General features: G+C 49.9%; 1 protein-coding gene across 6 annotated transcripts in view; it reads left to right on the forward strand.

Moving 5' to 3' along the window:
- The window catches only part of AK8 (adenylate kinase 8), a 134,466-nt gene that overhangs the window by 89,572 nt on the left and 23,570 nt on the right, over window positions 1-21,324 (forward strand). Inside the window, exons 12-13 of one of the 6 annotated variants that reach the window (XM_081590798.1) lie at window positions 8,057-8,134; window positions 9,258-9,472. The exons of the other annotated variants lie outside the window; for them this stretch is intronic. Of the exons in view, the coding sequence (XP_081446924.1) occupies window positions 8,057-8,134; window positions 9,258-9,306 (127 nt within the window). The 3' untranslated portion in view covers window positions 9,307-9,472. Of the gene's footprint in view, window positions 1-8,056; window positions 8,135-9,257; window positions 9,473-21,324 lie in introns of those variants that run through there. 6 annotated transcript variants of the gene reach the window in all.

The raw sequence follows: 21,324 nt of genomic DNA on the forward strand, positions 1-21,324 counted from the left end.
AGCTCCCTCCTGGAAGACCGAAAGGTCTGGTTAGTTCTCAAGCAGCCGGGACCCAGCGGGCCGCCCGGTAGTCTCCAGGGACCACAGGGCTGTGAGGCCACGTTTCCACCCTCTGTTTCCTGGAGGTGGAACAGACTTCGGTGTCGGTGGTTAGTTTCTGAGCAAGCTCACCATTGACCTGAAGATGAAAGGAATCAGGAAAAATGCAGTCACTTAGAAGAAGGCTGGGGGCGGGTCATTGACGAGATGTAGGGAGACAGCCTAGTGCTCATTTTTCTGAACCTGGAGGGGGAAGAACGACTGTTTATTTACCGGCCCTTGTGCCAGGCCAGGGCTGCACGACCCACAGGGGATGGGCCTGGTGTTTATTAAAAGCACGCGGGGAGGGTGATTCAAGAACCTCTTTGATTTAGGACAAGCTTGCAAGGAAATACTTCTCCATTCACCACGAAATAAAAGTCAGTTTCTCTTTATGTAGTAAATAATGCCAGTTTAATTTATTTGACCCTAAGGCAGAGGACAAGCAGAGGGGGGAAAAAGATGTTTACAGCCTGGATTTAATCGTCTGCCCCTGTTTAATCATCCTTATGTACTCCTCTCCCTTCACTGAGAGTCTATTTTCCCCCCTCCTTTCTTATCCCTGTCTAATCCACTGCCTTCCCCTTAGCTTTCAATGCAGCATTTTTGTGATTAATTTAGAAAGTAATTTTAGCCATAAACCTTCAAGCCCAGGAAGAGGCTAAGGAAGAGAGAAATATTCTAACACGAACCCACCCAGCACTGGGATGAATATCGAGGCTGTAATTCTGGTTCCGTTGTGATGCCAATTATAAAGCACTCTAGCTGTGGTGTTGCTGTTTTTGACACTGGGAGGAAATCTTGACAGAATTATAGCCTGGAAATCAATCTGGGAATACGATACAGAAATCTATAACTCAGATATGAAAACAATCTACAAAGGCTCTTTTTTTTTTTTTAGGAGGATTCGATGAAATTAGATTAAAATAAATTTACATATATATCAATTTTATTATTAAAATATATTCACAGTAGTAAATAGAGTTATTGGGGAAGGGCAAGGTAGTCTGTGCATTGGACACAGAAATAGACCCTTTCAGCATATCAGGAAGCAACGTTATTGTCTCCTTGTCAAATATAAATCTCTCCATAGAGCTAATAAATGGATAGTGTTCAAATGCAATGTTTTGTTTGACTCCTGCTTCATAAACCCACGGCACATAATACTAAATTATATTCCGCTGAGCAGTATCAATCTCTTGGTTCCCACATCTCACCGTGAGGGAAACAAACCAAGTCACTGATGTGTTGAAAAGAAGGAGAAAAAGTAATTTGAGAACAAATAAAATGGGCTATAAAGTTTGTTAAAACGTAATAATAATAGTAAAGAACAAAAATAGAGAAGAGAAAGAAAAAGAAAGAAACAAAGAAGTGTCCAAGACTACACCGAGAAATCTGCCCTTGCCTGACTGTAAAATAATTCATTTCATGCTGCAAGTTTGTAGCACTGTATTTCCTTTCAAAATTAATGTTTACTATGGAAAGGGAGTATAGGCTTCTGATTGATGTTGGAAAGTTTGCAGTGTATCAGACAGACAGGTTCTTTTTCTTTTTGCATCCTCCCTCCCTGTGATGCTGAGGGAAAGGATGGGGTGGGCCGTATGCCTTGAACCTCCTGGTCCTCCCAGGCTGTACAGCTGCAGGGCCAGCGGGCAAGGTCCGGGTCAGGTCCATCTGCAAGGTCCTGGGTCAGAGCTGTTGCTGCAGCTCTCAGAAATTCCTGGAAAGAGGATGGAAGGTGGGGACCCTCGCTGAGTCGTTGTCCATCAAATCCACAATTTTACTAGCGCTGTTTTCTTTAATATTTCGCTCTTTCTGTGTTCCGCTGGCCTAAATTTGGGGGCGAGGGGAAATCCCCCAAGGACAGTAGTTTTGATTAGCTTCTTGTGTCCCAGGGTGTTTTGTGCAAACTGACAACTGCTCTGTAGGTTCCTTTACAAGCGCGGTAGGTTTTAATTATTTATTTATTATCATTTCTTAAACTAGACAGTTGTGTGTCCCACGTCTAGAGGAGCCCAGAGGGGTTTGATTGGCCCTGGGGAGGCAGTGACAAGTCTCTTCTCATTGCACGTGGCTCCCAGTCGGTCCTGGGTGTCTTACTGGCTTTTGCTAAAAACACAGACCTTTGCCCCAGGGAACTGGAGAGCAGAACTGCCCAGGGGACCCAGACCCGTGGACACAAATTGCCCCCCGCGAGGGGCTGGGACCGCCCCCCCACCCCCCCACCCACCCCAACTGCCACCTGCCCGGTGTATTTCTCAGACACGTGGGTCTGAAAGCCCTCAGACCTCCTGGGGCCCCGAAACAAGCCTGCGCTTGGTGGCGGGAGGCAGCCCAGAACGTTCTGGCCGGCCGCTGCCAGTGCTGATGGAAACGGCTTTGTCTCTCTGCTCCGCCCCCATCTCTGCATCCACTTCCTGACTCTGCTCGGCAGCGGCCCTGCCTAGTTCCCAGGGCGAGTCCCTGAGGTCACTTTTTCCCTTCCTGGTCCCGCCCCCCTCCCCCCCACTCTTCAACCCTCTTCATCACCCTGACAACAGGAATGATGCTAGTGATACCTGGGGTCTGCTGAGTGCCAATCGTGTGCCCGCCTTGCGTCTCCTTTAGTCCATTCGATAGCCCCATAAAGTAGGTTGGTTCAGTAAGAGACATGTGGGCTCAGAGAAGCTGGGTCCTTTGCCCCAGGCCGCCTGAAGAGACCAGCCTCGACCCCAGCTCTTTGCTCTGAATGCCTGTGTTGTGCCCGTTCTGCAAGGTGATGAATGTCTATCCCTGTTCACTGGCTAGCTGGCTTGAAAAAACTACATTTAACCTCAGTTGTCCTATCTGTCAAATGGAGCAATAGCCTCTATAGAGCTGTTTCAACATGACAGCGCCACTGCTGTGTGTGTATGTATGTGTAACTTATGATGGGCCAGTGACGTGGACACAGTGGGCTCCGAATATCCTGCCCGCCGCTCCTCTCGGGAGGCCAGACTCGCATTCAAAGCGTGCGTGCGTGTGTGCTCAGTTGCTCAGTTGTGTCTGACTCTTTGCAACCCCTGGACTGTAGCCTGCCAGGCTCTTCTGTTCATAAAATTGTCCAGGCAAGAATATTGAAGTGGGTTGCCACTTCCTCCTCTAGAGGATCTTCCTAACCCAAGGATTGAACCTGCATCTCTTGCACTGGCAGGTGGTTTCTTTACTGCTGAGCCCCCTGGGAAGCCCCCATTCAAAGTGTAGGATATAGGTTTCTCTCCTGTTCTCATATGATGAATTACACACTCACATGCCCCAAATATGCATGCCACTGATTTGCCTACATGTTAAAAATCATGAAAAACATTTATTATGTTAGTTACTCATGTGATTTGGTTTTGTTTTTAAATATTTATTTATTTGGCGGTGCCGAGTCTTAACTGTGGCATGCGTGATTGTTGTTGCAGCATGCAGGATCTTTTGGTTTCTGTATGTGGGATCTTTAGTTACCTTACTAGGTATCAAACCCAGGTCCCGTGCAGCAGGAGCACAAGGTCTTAGCCCCTGGACCACCAGGGAAGTCCCACCATATGATTTTGAATTCCAGTTTCATAGAAAGAGGCTACAATGGCAAATACCATTATACTTTGAGGGACGATCCTCACAGAGTAATTGCTATATCTGTTCATTGTAGGTTGGCACAGATAACTCATTTCTATTCAAAATATTAATATTTTTACCCTAAACTCTCAACCTGCTTGCTTTTCTTACCTATGGAAAGCATTTTGAAGCCTCCTGTTGGTTGGAATTGAGGAAGGTAACTCCTTATTCACCTGGCAGCACGTGAGATGAGAGAGTGACCCTGAAAGAGACAAAGACGAAACCACCTTTTTGTCCAGGAGCATCCTGTGGAGCCAGGCAAACTGGGAAATCGTCATCAGGGCGTTTAACCATGTTGACAAATCCCTCTGCTGAATGCTGGCCTGATCACTTGGGTTCCACTATATTAAACAATAGTATAATGTGGTACATGGTGAAACTAAAAACTGAACTGGTATATCGTTAATATGCCAGAGCTCTCTGTCTGATTTAAAAAGCTGATTATTTTTTAGTTGCTTGCGACACTGTGTTTTGCAGGGACCACACAACGAGACCCTCAGAGAATGGCTTTGCCGTTTCCGACGTGTTCCAAAGTGAGGAGGATGCTCTTGTCTCTTAAGAGAACAGCAGTTGGCCCAGAGAAAAATTAAAATATGAGATGGAGAGGATTTCTCGCCTCTCTCTCCTCCTCTTATTATCACTTGGTCCTTCTAGGAAGCTCTCAGATTTCTGCCACTGATCCTTATGTGGATTAAGGATAATAAACAGCCCATTAATAGAGGCCTGAACTAGGAAATGGAGTTGGAATCAGCCGCACAATTCAGTGGCTGACTGAGGTTAATAACTCCATTACTCCAGCTCTGTGCCGAGCTGCCCGACGAGCGGGATGTTAGCCTTATCTTACTCCTCATTAATTGAGCTAATAGAACCCGCCTGACCCTGCCTCACAGCTGCCATCTGAGAGTTTACCAGACATGGGCTGGAATACATATCATCCCCCGAGCACTGTGCTGGTGCCTTTTGTTTTTGGCAGAATGTTCTCTCTCAAATTTCGGTGAGCTGAAAGCCCCCTCCTGACAGCAGAGTCTCCGTTCTCACATCCACAGCCGGGGTGACTGTGACCCTGTTGCCTGGTCCTGCGACACCGTGTTTTGCAGGACCACGCCACGAGACCCTCGGAGAATGGCTTTGCCATTTCCAACGTGTTCCAGCCACTCTGACCCCGTCGCCCGAGCAGGGGTGTCTGTGGGCCCCTCTATGCTGATGTCCACTCAGGTTAGAGGGCTTCAGAGTCAAAGTGAACAGCTTTGGAGGAAGTAGCCATTGTCTCAACACCCTGTCTGGGGTCCAGGGTGAAAGAGTGTGTGAGTCACGGTGGTAGGAGTGGGGTCAGCTCCAGGCCTCGTCTCTTCCGGTTCTTCTCTTTTCTTCGAACATTTGGCCGTTATTTTGCATCCATCCTTCCCTGCCCCCAAAGTATCCCAGTAGTTTGACGTGTTTCTGACAGTCTCGCTGTACAGCCCACTGGTAAGCCGTCTGCGGATGCTACGTAACCTTTCTAGGCCTCGGTATGTCAAAGGAGATGATAACCCAGCCCTTCTGACCTTGCCCTTTGCAAGACTCATGTACAGGTTTGCTGGGAAAGCGAGCATGGGCAGGATGTGTGAGTTAGAAGATGCTCCGTCCAACGAAGATGGTGTTGTTAACAGGTCAAAAGTCAAAAGCTGAGTTTCCTGCGGCAGGTTATTCACCTCTCTGTGTCCCAGTTTCCTCAGTGAGGACCAGGGGCCCGGGCATGGAGGATGTGAGGTGGGGGTGAGAGGTGGTGTTGCGGAAGCCCTCTGCCCAGAGCCTGGCGTTCAGACGAGGGGCTCCTGCTGTGGGAGCCCCTCTTGTTCCTAGTACGCTGGGAGCTCCGGACTTGTGCATGGACATCAGAGCTTCTGAAAAGCGAGCTCAGACCAGTTCTCCACCGAGCTGTGGCCCCGGGCTGGCCCCTTGGCTGCTCCGCGCACACAGCCTCCCTCTGGATGGAGGAAGGTACTTTCCTTGTTACCTGGTGATTTGTGGGGCAGAAGATGACCCTGCAGACACACAGGGATGAAACCACAATTCTTGTTGGAGAAGCCACAGAGCCAGGCAGATGGGGAGATCTGAATGCTGTAACAGCCTTGTGGATCAGGAGCGGGGGCATGAAAAGCATGGATCACCTGTCCGCTGTTGTTCTGTAAGATTTAAAGATTTTTTTTTTTTTTGGCTGCGCTGCACAGCTCGTGGGATCTCAGTTCCCTGACTAGGAATTGAACTCAGGCTCTGGCAGTGAAAGCGCCAAGTCCTAACCATTGGGCTGCTAAGGATTTCCCTAAAGAGTGCTTCGATGGTAGGACACAACAGGATGACACTTGGTGAGATGGGAGGCCGAGCTCTGTGACTTACGGCTCCAAAGAAGATGGGTGCCTTGCAGGGGGCTGCACCCTGGGGACAGGGTGACTGCTGCTGAGCTGTGGAACGCAGCTTCCGTAGGGCAGGAGGGCAGTTAGCTGGGGTCTGCTGTTCTCTTGGTGGATTGGCTCATTTGAATAATTTCAGGGGCTCTGGGGCCTGGGGGCTGTCCCCAGATGGAGTGTGGGAGCCCCGGAAGTGGAGCGATCAGAGTGGGGCTTGGCAAGCTGCCCAGGAAGGAGAACTCAGGGTTACGAGCCCTGACTTCAAAACCAGGGGAGACAGCACTTGTGGAAAGCTGTATCACACCCGCCTGTCCTTGTTCTGTATTCTTCCCCTTTCACGGATGAGGCATGCCTTTGGAGACAGCGTTAAAGAGGTGAAAACCTAACCCGAGGGCCATCCGTCCTGGCCACCCCTTCATCCCTCCAGCATCTCTGAAAGCCCTGCCATCGTGTGCTTGGGTGAACCGTTCAAGTAAACTGCCTCGTCCACGGTCTCCCAGCCACTCCCCCTGAGACGCAGGCCATCTTCCTGGGCCGCCAGCTTGGTTTCCACTGCCCTTGTTACAGCCACTTGGCGCACAGCAACAGCACATCCCAACCATCCTGGCTCCAATGCGCTTCGCTATAGCAAGAAGAAATACTAGCTGGTGATGGGAATTTGGCAGCTGCCTGGGAGGTCAGAGGGGAGGCAGGAGGTGGTTCTGAGAGGCGGCAGCTGGCTCACCCACTGGGCCTGGAGCTAGGAAGGAAGGGGTACCCTGGGCCTCAAGCTCAAGATTGTGGCCAGTGGTGGAGACAGGGCCCCCAGCCCCAGCCACAGTTCCTGGAAAGTGAAAGTGAAGTCGTTCAGTCGTGTCCGACTCTGTGACCCCATGGGCTGTAGCCTACCACGCTCCTCCGTCCATGGGATTTTCCAGACAAGAGTACTGGAGTGGGTTGCCATTTCCTTCTCCAGGGGATCTTCCTGACCCAGGGATCGAAGCCAGGTCTCCCGCACTGTAGGTGGACGCTTTACTGTCTGAGCCACCAGGGAAGTCAACGGTCCCTGGAGCTGGAGGATTTTAATCCTTCCATCAATAAGAACCGCAAGAAGATAAAGGGAAGTTCTCCCATTATTTTCCCGCCTAGGGACTGTTGACATTTCACCACTTATTTCCAGTGTTTGTGTAAGAAAAAGTCTGGTGGGGAAGGTTCTGAACAAATGTGGAAGGTCGGCACCATTTTCTTTTCCGAGGGTTAAACCTCAGTTTACGGCAGCGTGTGACAAAGATCCGTCGTCTGTCTTGGGGGCGCACAGGAGCGATTACTTCTGAAGCAGCGACATCAAAAAGGTGCATTACCTTTGAACTCTCTGCCGGCAGCCTGCAGGGTCTTTCAGGATGTACAGATACGGTGAATTCCCGGAAAGAGAGGGCAAGCCCAGGCCAGCGCAGGCTTAGCTCTGCTGTCCCCCGTGGGCAGCGTGGACGGAAGGCGCTTTGCGTGGTGTGCCAGCGGGGGCAGCAGCCAGCCGGGAGCCACGAGACACAGCCTGTGCTGGGCGGTGGAGGGCCTGGGGGTTTGGTCTTTACCAAGGGGTGGGACACACGCATAACAAGGGATTTCCGTGGTGTTTTCTTTCTCTTTTAAAAAATTGACTGTTATTGAAGTATATTGCTTTCCAGCGTTGTGTCAGGTTCTACCGTCCAGCAAAGTGAATCGGCCAAACGTGTAGATACATCTCCTCTTTTTTTGAATTTCCTTCCCATTTAGGTCATGCACGGTATTTTCTTGGTTAGTAGCTTTGTTAAATACGGACAGTAAACATCTCACTGTAGTGTATTTTTTTAATTAATTCATTTTTTTATTAAGGATAATTGCTTGACAGAATTTTTCTGTTTTCTGTCAAACCTCAACATGAATCAGCCATAGGTATACATCTCTCCCCTCCCTTTTGAGCCTCCCTCATCTCCCTCCCCGTCTCACCCCTCTAGGTTGATACAGAGCCCCCGTTTGAGTTTCATGGGCCAGACAGCAAATCCCCGTTGGCTATCTACTTTACGTATGGTCATGTAAGTTTCCGTGTTACACTGTAGTGTATTTTTAAGATTATTTGTTGACTTTATTTTTGGCTGTGCTGGGTCTTCGTTGCCATGCGGGCTTTTCTCTAGTGGCGGGGTGCGGGCTTCTCATCACCACGGCTTCTCTCTTTGCGGAGCTCAGGCTTTGAGGCCCGTGGGCGCAGTAGCGGCGGCTCCCGGGGTGGAGCCCAGGCTCGACAGGTGTGGCGCACAGGTTTACTTGCTCCTCAGCATGTGGGATCTTCCTGTGTCTCCTGCATTGGCAGGCAGACTCTACCACTGAATCACCAGGGAAGCCCTTGGTATAGAAACACGGTGTGTTTATTAACCATTTAAAATGCTTTCCTGGGGACTTGCTGAGAGCACCCGGTCCTGCCTGCCCCACCCCCCTGCTGTCTCTAAGGGTCTAAGGGGGGCCCAGGGTCAGTTTGCCACCCTCTACTTTGAGCACAACATTCCATGTAAATGTGTCCCTGGGGAGAAAGTGAAAGTGAAGTCGCTCAGTCGTGTCCGACTCTTAGCGATCCCATGGACTGTAGCCTACCAGGCTCCTCCGTCCATGGGATTTTCCAGGCAAGAGTACTGGAGTGGGGTGCCATTGCCTTTTTGGGGTGCCATTTGGGGAGAAAGTGACAACTTTTCTTAACTTGCTATCTTAATGTCTGATAACCTTCACAGACAGAAAATCTCACCTCGTGCCTAGCTCTCCCCTTCCCCCCAGCAAGGCTGGCGAGTCTTCATTGGCAAAGCACGTCTCAATTTCTCTTTCCCCTGTGGATTCTAAGCTCTTATGAGGGCTCCAGAGGGCTTTATCTGGCAGGTTTTAACCGTTGGGCCTAAGCTGGTGGGGGCTGAGACATCAGGGGAGATAAACACAGCTCTGCTGCTATCAGAGATCCGAAGCAATCTTCCAGTCTCGGTGGAGAGTGACAGGTGACCTTTAGTGGCATGGAGCCCGGGGTAGTTGGCATTTGAGTCCAGCTCTGATGAAGACGCCCCCATTTTTGGCAGGCGCGACGCTCGACCGTTAACTTAAATTCATTTCCCAGAGAAAGGCAGGAGGGCGGACGCTGAGATGACTTGGAGAAATCATATCTGCTTTCTTTACCCACAGGAGACTTTGGGAGACGTCGCCGTGCGCTTCAATTTTCCGTCTTCCTTAGAGGCATACATTCAGGGCTGAACTGGTGAACCCCGCGTGCGCTTTAAAAACTTGGGCCTCCACCAGACTCACGTGGCAGAGGTCTAAAAGCGTGCGGCTCTCCTCCCTAAATATCACAGAGATTATTTCATAATAATAATAAAACTTTTAAGAAAGTCTCCCACAAATTGAAGTTCAGTGCTACTTTTTCTGAGATTATAAAATGTGGCCTCCTTGCTGGCGTTGGAGTGTCTGCTGATTCCAGACCCTGCCTCCCAGCGGGGGGACTTGTGGGTTGGAACCCCCATGTGGCTCTTGGGCAGAGTTCTTCCTTTCTTTCCAGGCCTCTGTCTCATGAAGCGTAGGTTCTAGATCCTGGGAGAGGACTGTGTGCACCAGGAAGATCTGCCAGGCTTGGAACTCCCACCCACAGAAGAGGAGGTGGGGTGGGGACCCAGAGAAGGGGCCTCCCCTCTTTCCGCTCACCCCTTCTTCTTGCCCCCTACACCTGAGCCGTCTGCCTACTTCCTGCTTCTTAAACACTCAGTGTTTGCTCCAGGTGTGTCTTCTTTCAGAGCATCTTGGGGTTTTGTCCAAATCTTATCATTTCTGCAAGGCTTAGCTCGAACTCCACCTCCTCCAGGAAGACTTCCCTGATGCTTCTTCCTGCTCTGCACCTTCATGGCACTTTACACATCGTCCTGGTGACAGGACAGCGGTTAAGCAAGAGGCTCTGGAATCCTGGCTTGGCCCCGTACAGGCTGTGTGAGACGGAGATGGTTTTTACTATCTCCGAGCTCCAGTTTCCTCCTGTGCAAGATGGGGCTGACTCTGTTCACATAAGCACCAAATGTTTACAGAGCATCTATTACAGGCAGGTACCGGCGCGACCTCTGGGGACACAAGAGGAAACAAAACCTAAAACACTTGCTGTCATGTGGGGCGAGGAAGGCTGTGTACAATCCGCAGATGTGCCGTGTGCGGCACATTGCTTGGAAGGTGGTCGGGGCTGGCTTTTCTGATCAGGGCGCACTGGAGCAGAGGCTTCAACAAATCCTGGGAGGATCTGGGGAAGAGCAGTCCAGGCCGGGGGGAGCAGCAGGTGCAAAGGCCCTGGGGTGGGATGTGGTTGGCAAGTTCAGGGGCATCACAGAGGCTGTTGTTGCCAGTGGAGCAGCAACAGACTCGGAGGTGGGGAGTCGGAGGGAGACGGGCTTCTGGAGGACTTGGGCTTTTCCTGAGTCAGGTAGGAGTCACTGGAAGAGGGCATTGAGCCGTCGAGTGATGGGACCTAAGGACTAATCAGGCTCCTCGGTGGAGAATGGACGATAGGCAAGAGGACCAGGGCAGAAGCAGGGAGGCCAGGTGGGTACAGTTGGCATCATCCAGGTGAGAGACCCTGGTGGCCATGCAGGTGGCAAGAAGTACTTGGGCTCTGACCCAGAAGTACTTGGGCATTATTTACTTGTTTGTTTGTTTTGGTTGCACTGGGTCTCTGTTGTTGTATGAGGGCTTTCTCTAGCCGTGGTGAGTGGGGGTGACTGTTCATTGCGGTGCACAGGCTTCCCGCTGCGGTGGCTTCTCTTGTGGCCGAGCACAGGCTCTATGGTCCATGGGCCCAGTAGTCGTGGTCCTCAGGCTTACTTACCCCCCGGCATGTGGAATCTTCCCAGACCAGGGATTGAACCAGTGTCCCTTGCATTGCTAAGTGAATTCTTAACCACTGGACCACCAGGGAAGCCCTCTGACACTGCATTCTGAAGCTAAAACAGACAACAGTCGATATGGCATCAGACTGAATGTCAGGCATGAGAAAGAGAGCCCTCAAGGACGACTCCGCTTTTTGCTGGCCTTCTCCCGGCCAGGGATGTGAGAGGAGCAGGTCTGGGGGAGGGGACCCCTGGTTCCGTTTGGGACATGGCAAGAGGAGATGCCTCTTGGGCATCTGCATGGGTTCCCAGCGCTGCTGTAGCAAATACCACTGACCTCATGGCTTAAACAGTGGAAATTCACTTCCCCGTGGCTCTGAGGCTGGAGGTCCAAGGTCACGGTGTTGGCTTCTGCCGGGGCCTCTCTCCGCGGCTTGCAGATGGCCGCCCTTGTGCCGCTGCTTTGCATGGTCTCTTCTCCGTGTACGTGTGTGTCTTTGTGTGTCCAGATTTCCTCTTCTTTAGGACTCCTTTCAGGTTGGATTAGGGCTCACCCTCAGCAGCTTCATTTAGCTTCATCACCTCTTTAACGGCCTTGTTTCCAAATAATAGCCGCATTCTGAGGTGCTGGGGCTCAAGGCTCCAACACAGGAATTGGGGAGGGGACATTCAGCCTGTAGCAGCCCCCAGGGCACTTTTTAAAATATTTATTTATTATTTGTTTGGCTGCTCCAGGTCTTAGTTGTAGCATGCAGGCTCTTTAGTTGTGGCATGTGGGATCTAGTTCCCTGACCAGGGATCAAACCTGTGTCGGCTGCGTTGGGAGCTTGGGAGCCTCAGCCTCTGGACCACCAGGGAAGGCCCCCTCCTTGGCTCTTCGCTGTGGCAGCCTGAGCAAGCTAGGACAGGCTCCTAGGAGGCATCTCAGTGTCATCTTCACATCTGCCCAGGTTACCGCCAAGGCCGTGCTCAAGGAGCCCAGGGCCTTCTCCCTGCAGTCCCTCCTGCTCCCTGGCCAGGTTCTCCATCACTTCCTCCCCACCCGCCACCCCTCCAGGGTCTCAGCTCTCCTTTTCATCCCAAGATCCAAATTCACAACAGTCACCCCTGGAGACCATCTAGCGGTCCCTCCAGATGGCACAGAAGAAGGAACTGAGGCTGAGAGACTCAGCCCCTTGCCTGCGGTCCCACTGTGTGATCGAGCGGGGACCTAGCTGGCCTCCCGGCCCCAGGCTGGCGGCTGTCTTGTTTGGCTTTCAGGTGCCATGTGTATTCTTTTTCTCCCCCCAGCTCACTGCAGTCTTCCCCGGGCCCCCCTTTCCTCCCCAACCTGCACCCCCCCACCCCCGCCTGGCCCCTGGGCGGATTGGGATGCTGGGTTGGAACGGCCTGGAATACGGCTCCCCCAATACCTGGTGGAGGTTCCGTCCGCATTGGCTTTAACCAGAGGCCCCTCTTCGCGTAGTGCTTTGGGATCATCCCCCCTTCTCCTCTCAATGATAATTAGCCTTGTAAGACTAATGGACGAAATCATGTCTAATTACCCTGTTGAAGGCCCAATTATGCGATTAACATTCACGGGCTAGAAGCTAATGATGAGAAGAGCCTCTCATTTGCATAGCATTAAGTTAATTGAGCTGCAAGCCGAGGGGCGGATGGGGTGGTGATGGCAGGATTGGCTTTCTGGAAGGATACTAATGACCAGAGAGGATGACTCACCTGACAGCTTTATTAATTAACAGCAATCTGATTACCTAGCAGGAGTGGCAAGTGGCAGCAGGCAGAAAGGTTCCACTTTGTGAAAAATGAGAGGCAGGAGCTCCCGTCTGCTGAATTTTCTTCCCAGCACTTGGCTGTGATGGAGGCAAGCTCACTGTCACCTGCAGAACCATTTTCGAAAAACCTGCCTTTAACACATGCTCGAGCCCTTCAGTTATGCACTTCCTTGCACACTGACTTCACTCATTCCATCATTCGTTCATTCCACTTGCATTTACTGAGGGCCTCCTGCACACAGGGCTGGGGGCCTTGCCCCTGGGAGTGTCCCGGGAGAGGGTTCCTTTGGGCTGCAGGCCCCCAGCTTCCCCCCCAGAGGTTTGAGATTCAGCAGTAAATCAACCTTGCAGCTGGCGAATGTCAGCAGAGAATTTCAGACTTTGAAGAATTCTTAAGGATCAGCAGTTCAAATCTCTCGTTTTACCCCCTAAAAATGGGGGCTCGGGGAGGCTGGAGCTCAAGGTCACTAGGCAGGGAGTGGCAGGGGTGGGTGGCAGCTCCTGGCTCTGCCCAACAGCTCCCCCTCCCCACAGGACAGTCCCGCTTTCTAGCACCTTCGTCAGCCCCCCCTCACTATGTTTTGAGTATTTAGTGTTGTCTCCTGGGAAACTTGCCGAAGCCCCTCCCTCTCCACTCACCTCCTTGTCCTTTTCTCCTCTGTGAGGGCAGAGGCGGTACCGTGCTCCCCTTTGATAAACAGATGATCGAACCAAGCAGGGAACCACTCAAGTGGTGTGCCTGGCACTGGAACCCAGGCTGCTTTCCAATGAATTTGTTTTTTAACAAAAAATAAGATGTCTGTCCTTTTGTAACTTGATTTGATGCTTAATAAAATATTGAGAACATCATTCTCTATCCTTATATAAACTTATAACTCATTAAATGTTTGCATAGTATTACACTGCAAACTATTACATAGTAATAGTTTATGAGCAAGATTACATAGTCCAGGTGTGTTATGATGCCTTTAAATACCCTCTGTTGTCAGACATTGAAGTTATTTACAGTTTTTTACAAACAAATGCAGCTACAATGGTATATGTACACATACATATATCTTTCTTTTTGTCTGCACCAGATTTTATTTGTGGCACTCAGGATCTGTACTTTTGGCATGCAGACTTGTAGTTGAGGCACGGGGGGACCTAACTTCAGCCCCCTGCATTGGGAGTGCAGAGTCTTAGCCACTGGACCACCAGGAAAGTACCCCTCCCCCACCCCAACACACACACACACACACACACACACACACACACACACACACACACACACACACACACACACACACACACACACACACACACACACACACACACACACACACACACACACACACACACACACACACACACACACACACACACACACACACACCCCTTTATGTGTTTGTTTTGGCCAGTGGAAAAGCAAGCTGTTGAAGGACATATACAGCATGATACCCAAACAGGCAAAACCAAGTAATGTGATACACTACACCAAACTGGGTTCATCCCAGGTCACAGTCCAGTGTTCTTGGGCTTCCCTGGTGGCTCAGATAGTGAAGAATCCACTGCAGTGCAGGAGACCCTGATTCTATTCCTCGGTTGGGAAGATCCCCTGGAGGAAGGAATGGCTACCCACTCCAGTAATCTTGCCTGGAGAATCCCCATGGACAGAGGAGCCTGGCGGGCTACACCATGGGGTCGCAAAGAGTCAGACACAACTGAGTGACTGAGCACGGCACAGCGTCACAAGGATGGTTCGACATACACAATCAATATGATACACCACATCAACAAAAGAAAAGAACTACATGATCATTCAATAGATACAGAAAAAGCATTTGATAGAATTCAGTATCCATTCATAATAAAAACTCTTACCAAGTGTAGAGGGAACATGCTGTGTTGTGCTTAGTCATTCACTTGTGTCCAACTCTGCAACCCTATGGACTAGCCTGCCAGGCTCCTCTGTCCATGAGGATTCTTCAGGCAAGAATACTGGAGTGGGTTGCCACGCCCTCCTCCTGGGGATCTTCCCAACCCAAGGATCGAACCCAGGTCTCCCACACTGCGGACGGATTCTTTACTGTCTGAGCCACCAGGGGAGCCCAAGAATACTGGAGTGGGTAGCCTATCCCTTCTCCAGGGGATCTTCCTGACTCAGGAATCAAACTGGGGTCTCTTGCATTGCAGGCAGATTCTTTACCACCTGAGCTACCAGGGAAGCCCAGAGGGAACATATCTCAACATAATAAAAGCTATTTATGACAAACCCACAACCAATATAATACTTAACATGAAAAAGCAAAAGCCTTCCCACTAAAATCTGAAACAAGACAAGGATGCCCATTCTCCACTTCTATTCAACGTAGTACTAAAAGTCCTAGCCATAGCAATCAGACAAGAAAAAGAAATAAAAATATATCCAACTTAGAAGAGAAGAGGTAAAACTGTCACTATATGCAGATAACATGATACTATATATAAGCAGAGTGTATACACATTAAAAAATATCCGATAGTGGTTTTCCTGGGGGAGGGCAGTGTGTGTAGACAAAGGGATGGGATTGATTAGGAGCATCCAGTGTGTGTCAGTACTGGGGGGGATGCATTTCTTAGATGAATGTATCCACCAGAATAGAAGTTCCTCTAGTAAAATCTTTGTCTTATCCACCAGTTTACCTCAAGCTCCTGAGATAATGATACCTGGCACATAGTAAGTGCTCCATAAGTAGCAGTGGCCTGAATGATTATATGTTTCATAAATTTATTTTTATGTATCAAAATAGATCATAATAAAAAAATGGGAGAAATACTGTTTTCTTCTCATCCTTCCCTAGGAGCAGCTACTCTTTATAGTTCCTAGGTTATTCTTCCAGAAAATACCTCTGCATCAATAAGGAGATATAAATATATGCATTTATTTTGTATAGATGAAGACACACTTTTTATATAGATTAAACACACACTGTTTAATTTCTCCTTTTTCTTGACAATGTATCTGGAGATATTTCTGTTAAGTGTGTTAGCTCTGCCTTATTCTTTTTAATAGCCGTGTAGTATTCTAGCCTGAAACTAGACTGTAATTAATTTGACCAGATTCCTATTGAGGAGCAGGCTTCCCTGATGGCTCATCGGGTGAAGAATCCACCTGCAATGCAGGAGATACAGGAGACATGGGTCTGATCCCTGGGTCGGGAAGATCCCCTGGAGGAGGAAATGGCAACCCACTCCGGGATTCTTGCCTGGAGAATCCCACGCACAGAGGAGCCTGGCAGGCTATAGTCCAAAGGGTGGCAAAGAGTTGGACACAAGTGAGCGACTGAGCACCTATTGAAGAGCATTTAGACTGTGTTCCTTCTTTCACTTTGCAAACGCAGCTACTGTTGATGTTCTGTAGTATGGCTCTGTGTATTCATGGCATTGCTGGGTTGTAGTTTTTATTTTCGATGGGTGCTACCAGAGTGCCCAAGAGCTCCGAATTCTACGGGTGGAGATAAAGTACTGTGTGAACAAAGGTGGTGCGCACATGGAAAGGGCTAGGACATCCAAGGAACAAAGGCTTCATGCAGGTTTGGGGATGCCATGCTGCAGGACTCCAGCCCTCAGGAGCAGTGTGGATCCCTGGAGCCACCCAGGTGTGTGATGCAGTTTGGCTGAATCACCATGCACATGCTCAAGTGATGGAAGTGTTTAACATTGGAGAACTTAAGTTTTAGGGGACATATTTTTTTTCCCCTCAGGATCAATGCTGGATTTAAAAGATGCCTAAATGTTTTCTTTCAAGAATGGTTGTATTCCCCACAGCAGTGCATTTTTTATTTACTTAGAGGATTTAAGTAATGACAGTTGTTCCCATTTTTTGTGCTTGAGCCTCCAGCCACAGTAAAACAAGGCAAGATCACAAATATAAAGGCCAGTCACGATGGACAGCAGTTCTCACAAGACCTGTGCTACACCTCTGATGAGAACAAAGTGTGTGCGCTGACTTGCAATTGGGGTGGGGCTCAGGCATCCAGCCTTCAGAAAGACAAGACCTTTCAGACCTGGAAGTTCTGCTCTTTGCTTTGGCTGCCTGTCCTGGCGTCTGGTGGTGGAAATATGCCAAGATTGTCCTTGCTTTGGGAGAACAGTTGTGCCCCTCAGACGAGCATAGGTGTAGAGCTCCGTCTGGAATCAGGCCAGCCCAGATGCCCTGGGGACTGACCACTGGCTGGCATTATATGGCGTTTTCTAGAAGCAGTAGGTTTTGTGTTAACCATGAGCTTTGGAGTCAAAAACCTGGCGGTTTTTTATTTTTTTATTGAAGAATAGTCAAGTTACAATGTTGTGTTAATTTCTGTATACAGCAAAGTGACTCAGTTATACATATATATATACATTCTTTTTTATATTATTTTCCATTATGGTTTATTGAATATAAATTGAACATATTGATATTGAATGTAGTTCCCTGTGTTGTACAGTAGGACCTTATTATTTATCCGTTCTATAAGGAATTGTTTGCATCTACTAACCCCGAACCCCCAGCCCCTCCCTTCCTCCCTCCTTGGCAATCACAAGTCTGTTCTCTACACCTGTGGGTCTGTTTCTGTCTCATACATAAGTTCATTTGTGCCATAGTTTAGAGTCCATATATAAGTGATGTCATATGGTTGTCTTTCTCTTTATGATTTACTTCATGAGTGTGATAATCTCTAGTTGCATCCATGTTGCTGCAAGTGGCATTATTTCTTTTTTAGGGCTGAATAGTATTCCACTGTATATGTTACCTGTTGATGGACATTTAAGTTGTTTTCATGTCTTGGCTGTTGTGAATCGTGCTGCTATGAACATTGGGGTGCATGTAGCTTTTTGAATTATAGTTTTGTCTGGATATATGCCCAGGAGTGGGATTGCTGAATCATGTGGGAATTCTATTTTTAGTTTTTCGAGGAACCTCCATACTGTTTTCCATGGTGGCTGCACCAATTTACATTCCAACCAATAGTGTAGGAGGGTTCCCTTTTCTCCACACCCTGTCCAGCGTTTGTTAGGACTTTTTAATAGTGGCCATTCTGACCAGTGTGTGGTGGTACCTCATTGTAGTTTTGATTTGCATTTCTCTAGTAATTAGTGCTGTTGAGCATCTTTTCATCTTTCATTTCTCTTTCTTCTTTGGAGAAATGTCTATTTAGATCCTCTGCCCATTTTTGGGATTTGTTTTTTGTTGTTGTTGAATTGTATGAACAGTTCGTATAGTTTGGAAATTAAGCCCTCATCGGTCTCATGATTTGCAAATATTTTCTGCCGTTCCATGGATTGAAAGACCCGAGTTTGAATTGGTGTCAGTCGACAAACATTTAGTGAGCACGTGCTGTGTGCTGGAACAGTGAACAGGTCAGACAGACCAGTTTACCCTCTAGGTGGGAGCGGAATTTTCAAGATGGAGTAAATAGTCCATGTGGTGTAAAGTTGCTGTTAGATTTGATGAGGTGGCCTCTGCTCAGTGTGAATAATAAACTGTAGCACTTGGCACTTTTGTGCCAGCTTGGTGAACTGTTATTCCCTCCATGTTTTGAAGAGGGGACTGGGTCAACCACCAGGCCCCAGGCAGGTGGGTGCCGCTGATCAGATGAAGGGACAGCATTTCCTTCTCTCCCATCTCTTTCTTCTTTCTATCTTTTTCACTTGCTGTGAGATGCCAGCCTTCCTTGCCCAGAGATGAGTGGGCTGGGGCATCCTGGTTGGAGGAATAAGGGCAGGAGAGTGTCCCCTAGAGCTTCTAGAGTCTTCCAAGCATGCCCATGAGCTGTGGAAGCTTCTCTGCTGCTGCTGGCAGAGGCATCAAACCCCTGGGTGCTTCTGGATTGAAACGTCAGTCACTTTGGCTGCCCCTGGACAGACGGGTTCAGTCGTCATCTGCCGGGCGCCCATGGCAACCACTGCCGTTGTAACAAAGACAAATGTAGCACCAAACTGGAATTTGATGGATTTGAAATTATGTCTTTAATTCACAGTTGGTATAGAGTGCTCATAAAATCTTGATCGTGATAGAGAGGCTAATAAACATTTGAGAACATAAATATCTGGGGAGGAAATGGCTTTGTGAAACATTTAGTTGTGGAGTAGTTAAAAGAACAGAGAAAATCCGCCAGGCAGAACTCTCTGGACACCAATCTGGTGAGTTGTATATGTGGGGTGGGTAATGATCTTGAGTGAGCCGTTTTATGGGCGTGCAGACATTAATTTGATGAGCACTCCCGCACACCAAGCCTCGAGCTGTTTGCCCTTCAAGTACCTGAATCAAGGGGCAGAGGTACCAGCAGGTGCTAGCCAGGTGTGCACCCGGGCAGAGGAAGCTGATGGTGGAGACGTGCCTTGAACCCCTGACCTGCTCTGGTCCCCGAGGCAGGGCAGAGCAGCCCCACGACAGTTAGGCCCGCACTGCCCAGGTTCAAAATCCTGCTTTGCCGTTCACTGGCCACGGACCTCGGGCAGGTCTGTCACATTCCTGCTCTATAAAGTGAAAGTATGTAGACCCTCAGTCCTGTCTGACTCTCTGTGACCCCATGGACTGTAGCCTGCCAGGCTCCTCTGTCCACGGGATTCTCCAGGCAAGAATAGTGGAGTGGGTTGCCATGCTCTCCTCCAGGGGATCTTCCCGACCCAGGGATTGAACCTGAGTCTCCCGCATGGCAGGCAGGTTGTTTACCATCTGAGCCACCAGGGAAGCCCTGTATAAGTGGGCATGATATAATGGCCCCTGCCCGCCCTGAGTCCAGTGAGAAATCAGTTAGGTGAGTGTGTCCAGTGCACCGGAAAGCACATTTTCAACTCCGAAGACTGAGATAACCCAGTGCCCTCTGACTTGGCCGGAAAGATGTCAGGAGTCAGGCCAGCAAGGGCCGGCAGTTCTGGCGAGAGGGTGGGAGAGAGTAGTTCCAGTTTTTTATGTACGTTTTTTTCAGACAGTATGAATTTTCTTTTTTAAATTATGCAAGTTTTATAACACGTTTGCAGAGACTTGGAAAATGCAGAGCACAGTCACACGCAGCCCACTGCCTGTTACAGCGATGGCCGCTTACGGCGCCGCTGCCCGGGCCGCTGCTTCTAGGGCTGGTGGGCAGGGGTCTTAACAAATAGGAAGCTCACCCGTTCACTCTGCAAGCCCTGGGTAAGCCCCGGGATGAGACTGTGTGCGCTCACTGCAGGCTCGGGGCCTGCAAAGTGAGTGACACGTGTCCCACCCTCTGGGGTTCCCTGCCCGCACAGGTCTGCCTTTCAGCAGGGGATTCGAGGGTGTTGGGCCCACACTGGTCTCCCCTGGGGGAGCAGGGCAGGACAGTCGACCCCAGGAAGGCAGCCTGGACAGGAAAACAGTTGAGGGGCTGCCGAGGACATGTGACGTTTGGGTCCCTGACACACAGAAAATGACGAAACCCTATGGAACGTTTCAGACGAGCAAGTTATAATCCAAATGTCCCGACCCGACGGAGAGGGCTCCCTCCTGTCTGCTGCAAGAAGGGAAGATGCTGATAAAAATGTCAGCAGAGCGTGGCTAATCAGGTCAGCGGTAATGTTTTGGCCGCGAGGCCTTTTCCTGTAAGTGGTTGGAGAGCAGTGAAATCAGATGGGGAAAGAGTCGTCAGTTCTGTGAGGCAGGTGCAGCCGGGGAAGGGGCAGGGAAGCTGCCTGGCCGAGGTGGAGCGGGCACAGAAGGTGCCAGCAGCCACAGAGAGCCGCTGAAAGCACCACCTGGCTGGATGGAGACACGCGATTAAAGGAGGAGGGGCTCCTGACACTCCTACGTCCACTCAGGCGGGCCTTGGGGCTTGGGCCGTTCCCTCATCTTCTAGGAAGATGTGATCGTCCAGAGTCTTCGGTGATGCGATGACAATGTTTCAAACTGGAGTCACCTTGGGGCCCCCTACCCCCCATCCCACCCCGCCGCTGTAAGCTGCTTCGCTCCCGTCTTCCAGTTTGTATCTGCAGTCCTTACTCAAAGATTCTTCGTTGTTCAGTCATTCATTCGTGTCTGACTCTTTGCGACCCCATGGACTGCAGCACACTAGGCTCCCCTGTCCTCCACTATCTCCCGGAGTTTGCTCAGATTCACGTCCGTTGAGTCAGTGATGCCATCCAACCATCTCATCCTCTGTCGTCCCCTTCTGTGCTCAATCTTTCCCAGCATCAGGTCTTTTCCAATGAGTCGGCTCTTTGCATCAGGTGGCCAAAGTATTGGAGCTCCAGCTTCAGCGTGAGTCCTTCCAATGAATATTCAGGGTTGGTTCCCAAAGATGATGACATGCAAATAGTCACTTCCATCCTGAACCAAAAGGCATCCTTGCGCCTGCCTGGGGCCGAGGCACTTCAGAAGCATCAGAGAGAGCAACCCGCCAGGCACTCCCCTTCCGCCCTCATGTCCCTGTCTCCCGGCAGGGGTTGTGCAGAGATTCTGGGCGTCCCAGGCGTCCTTGAGCTGCGCTGAGTGGATTCTCAGGGTCTGCCAGCAGCCAGTGCCTTCACGAGAGGCCCAGTGGAGTGGCCAAAGGCTAGCCCCTTCTCCTCCAGGCCCCTTCCCACATGGAAAGGTAGAGGCGATAATAATCCTTAATCCGGAGATGGCAGGATGCCTTTGTACCTGCCGCCTGCT

This window comes from Giraffa tippelskirchi, chromosome 4, assembly GCF_054371585.1.
Source record: "Giraffa tippelskirchi isolate mGirTip1 chromosome 4, T2T-mGirTip1v1.2.pri, whole genome shotgun sequence".
NCBI classification, from domain to species: domain Eukaryota; kingdom Metazoa; phylum Chordata; class Mammalia; order Artiodactyla; family Giraffidae; genus Giraffa; species Giraffa tippelskirchi.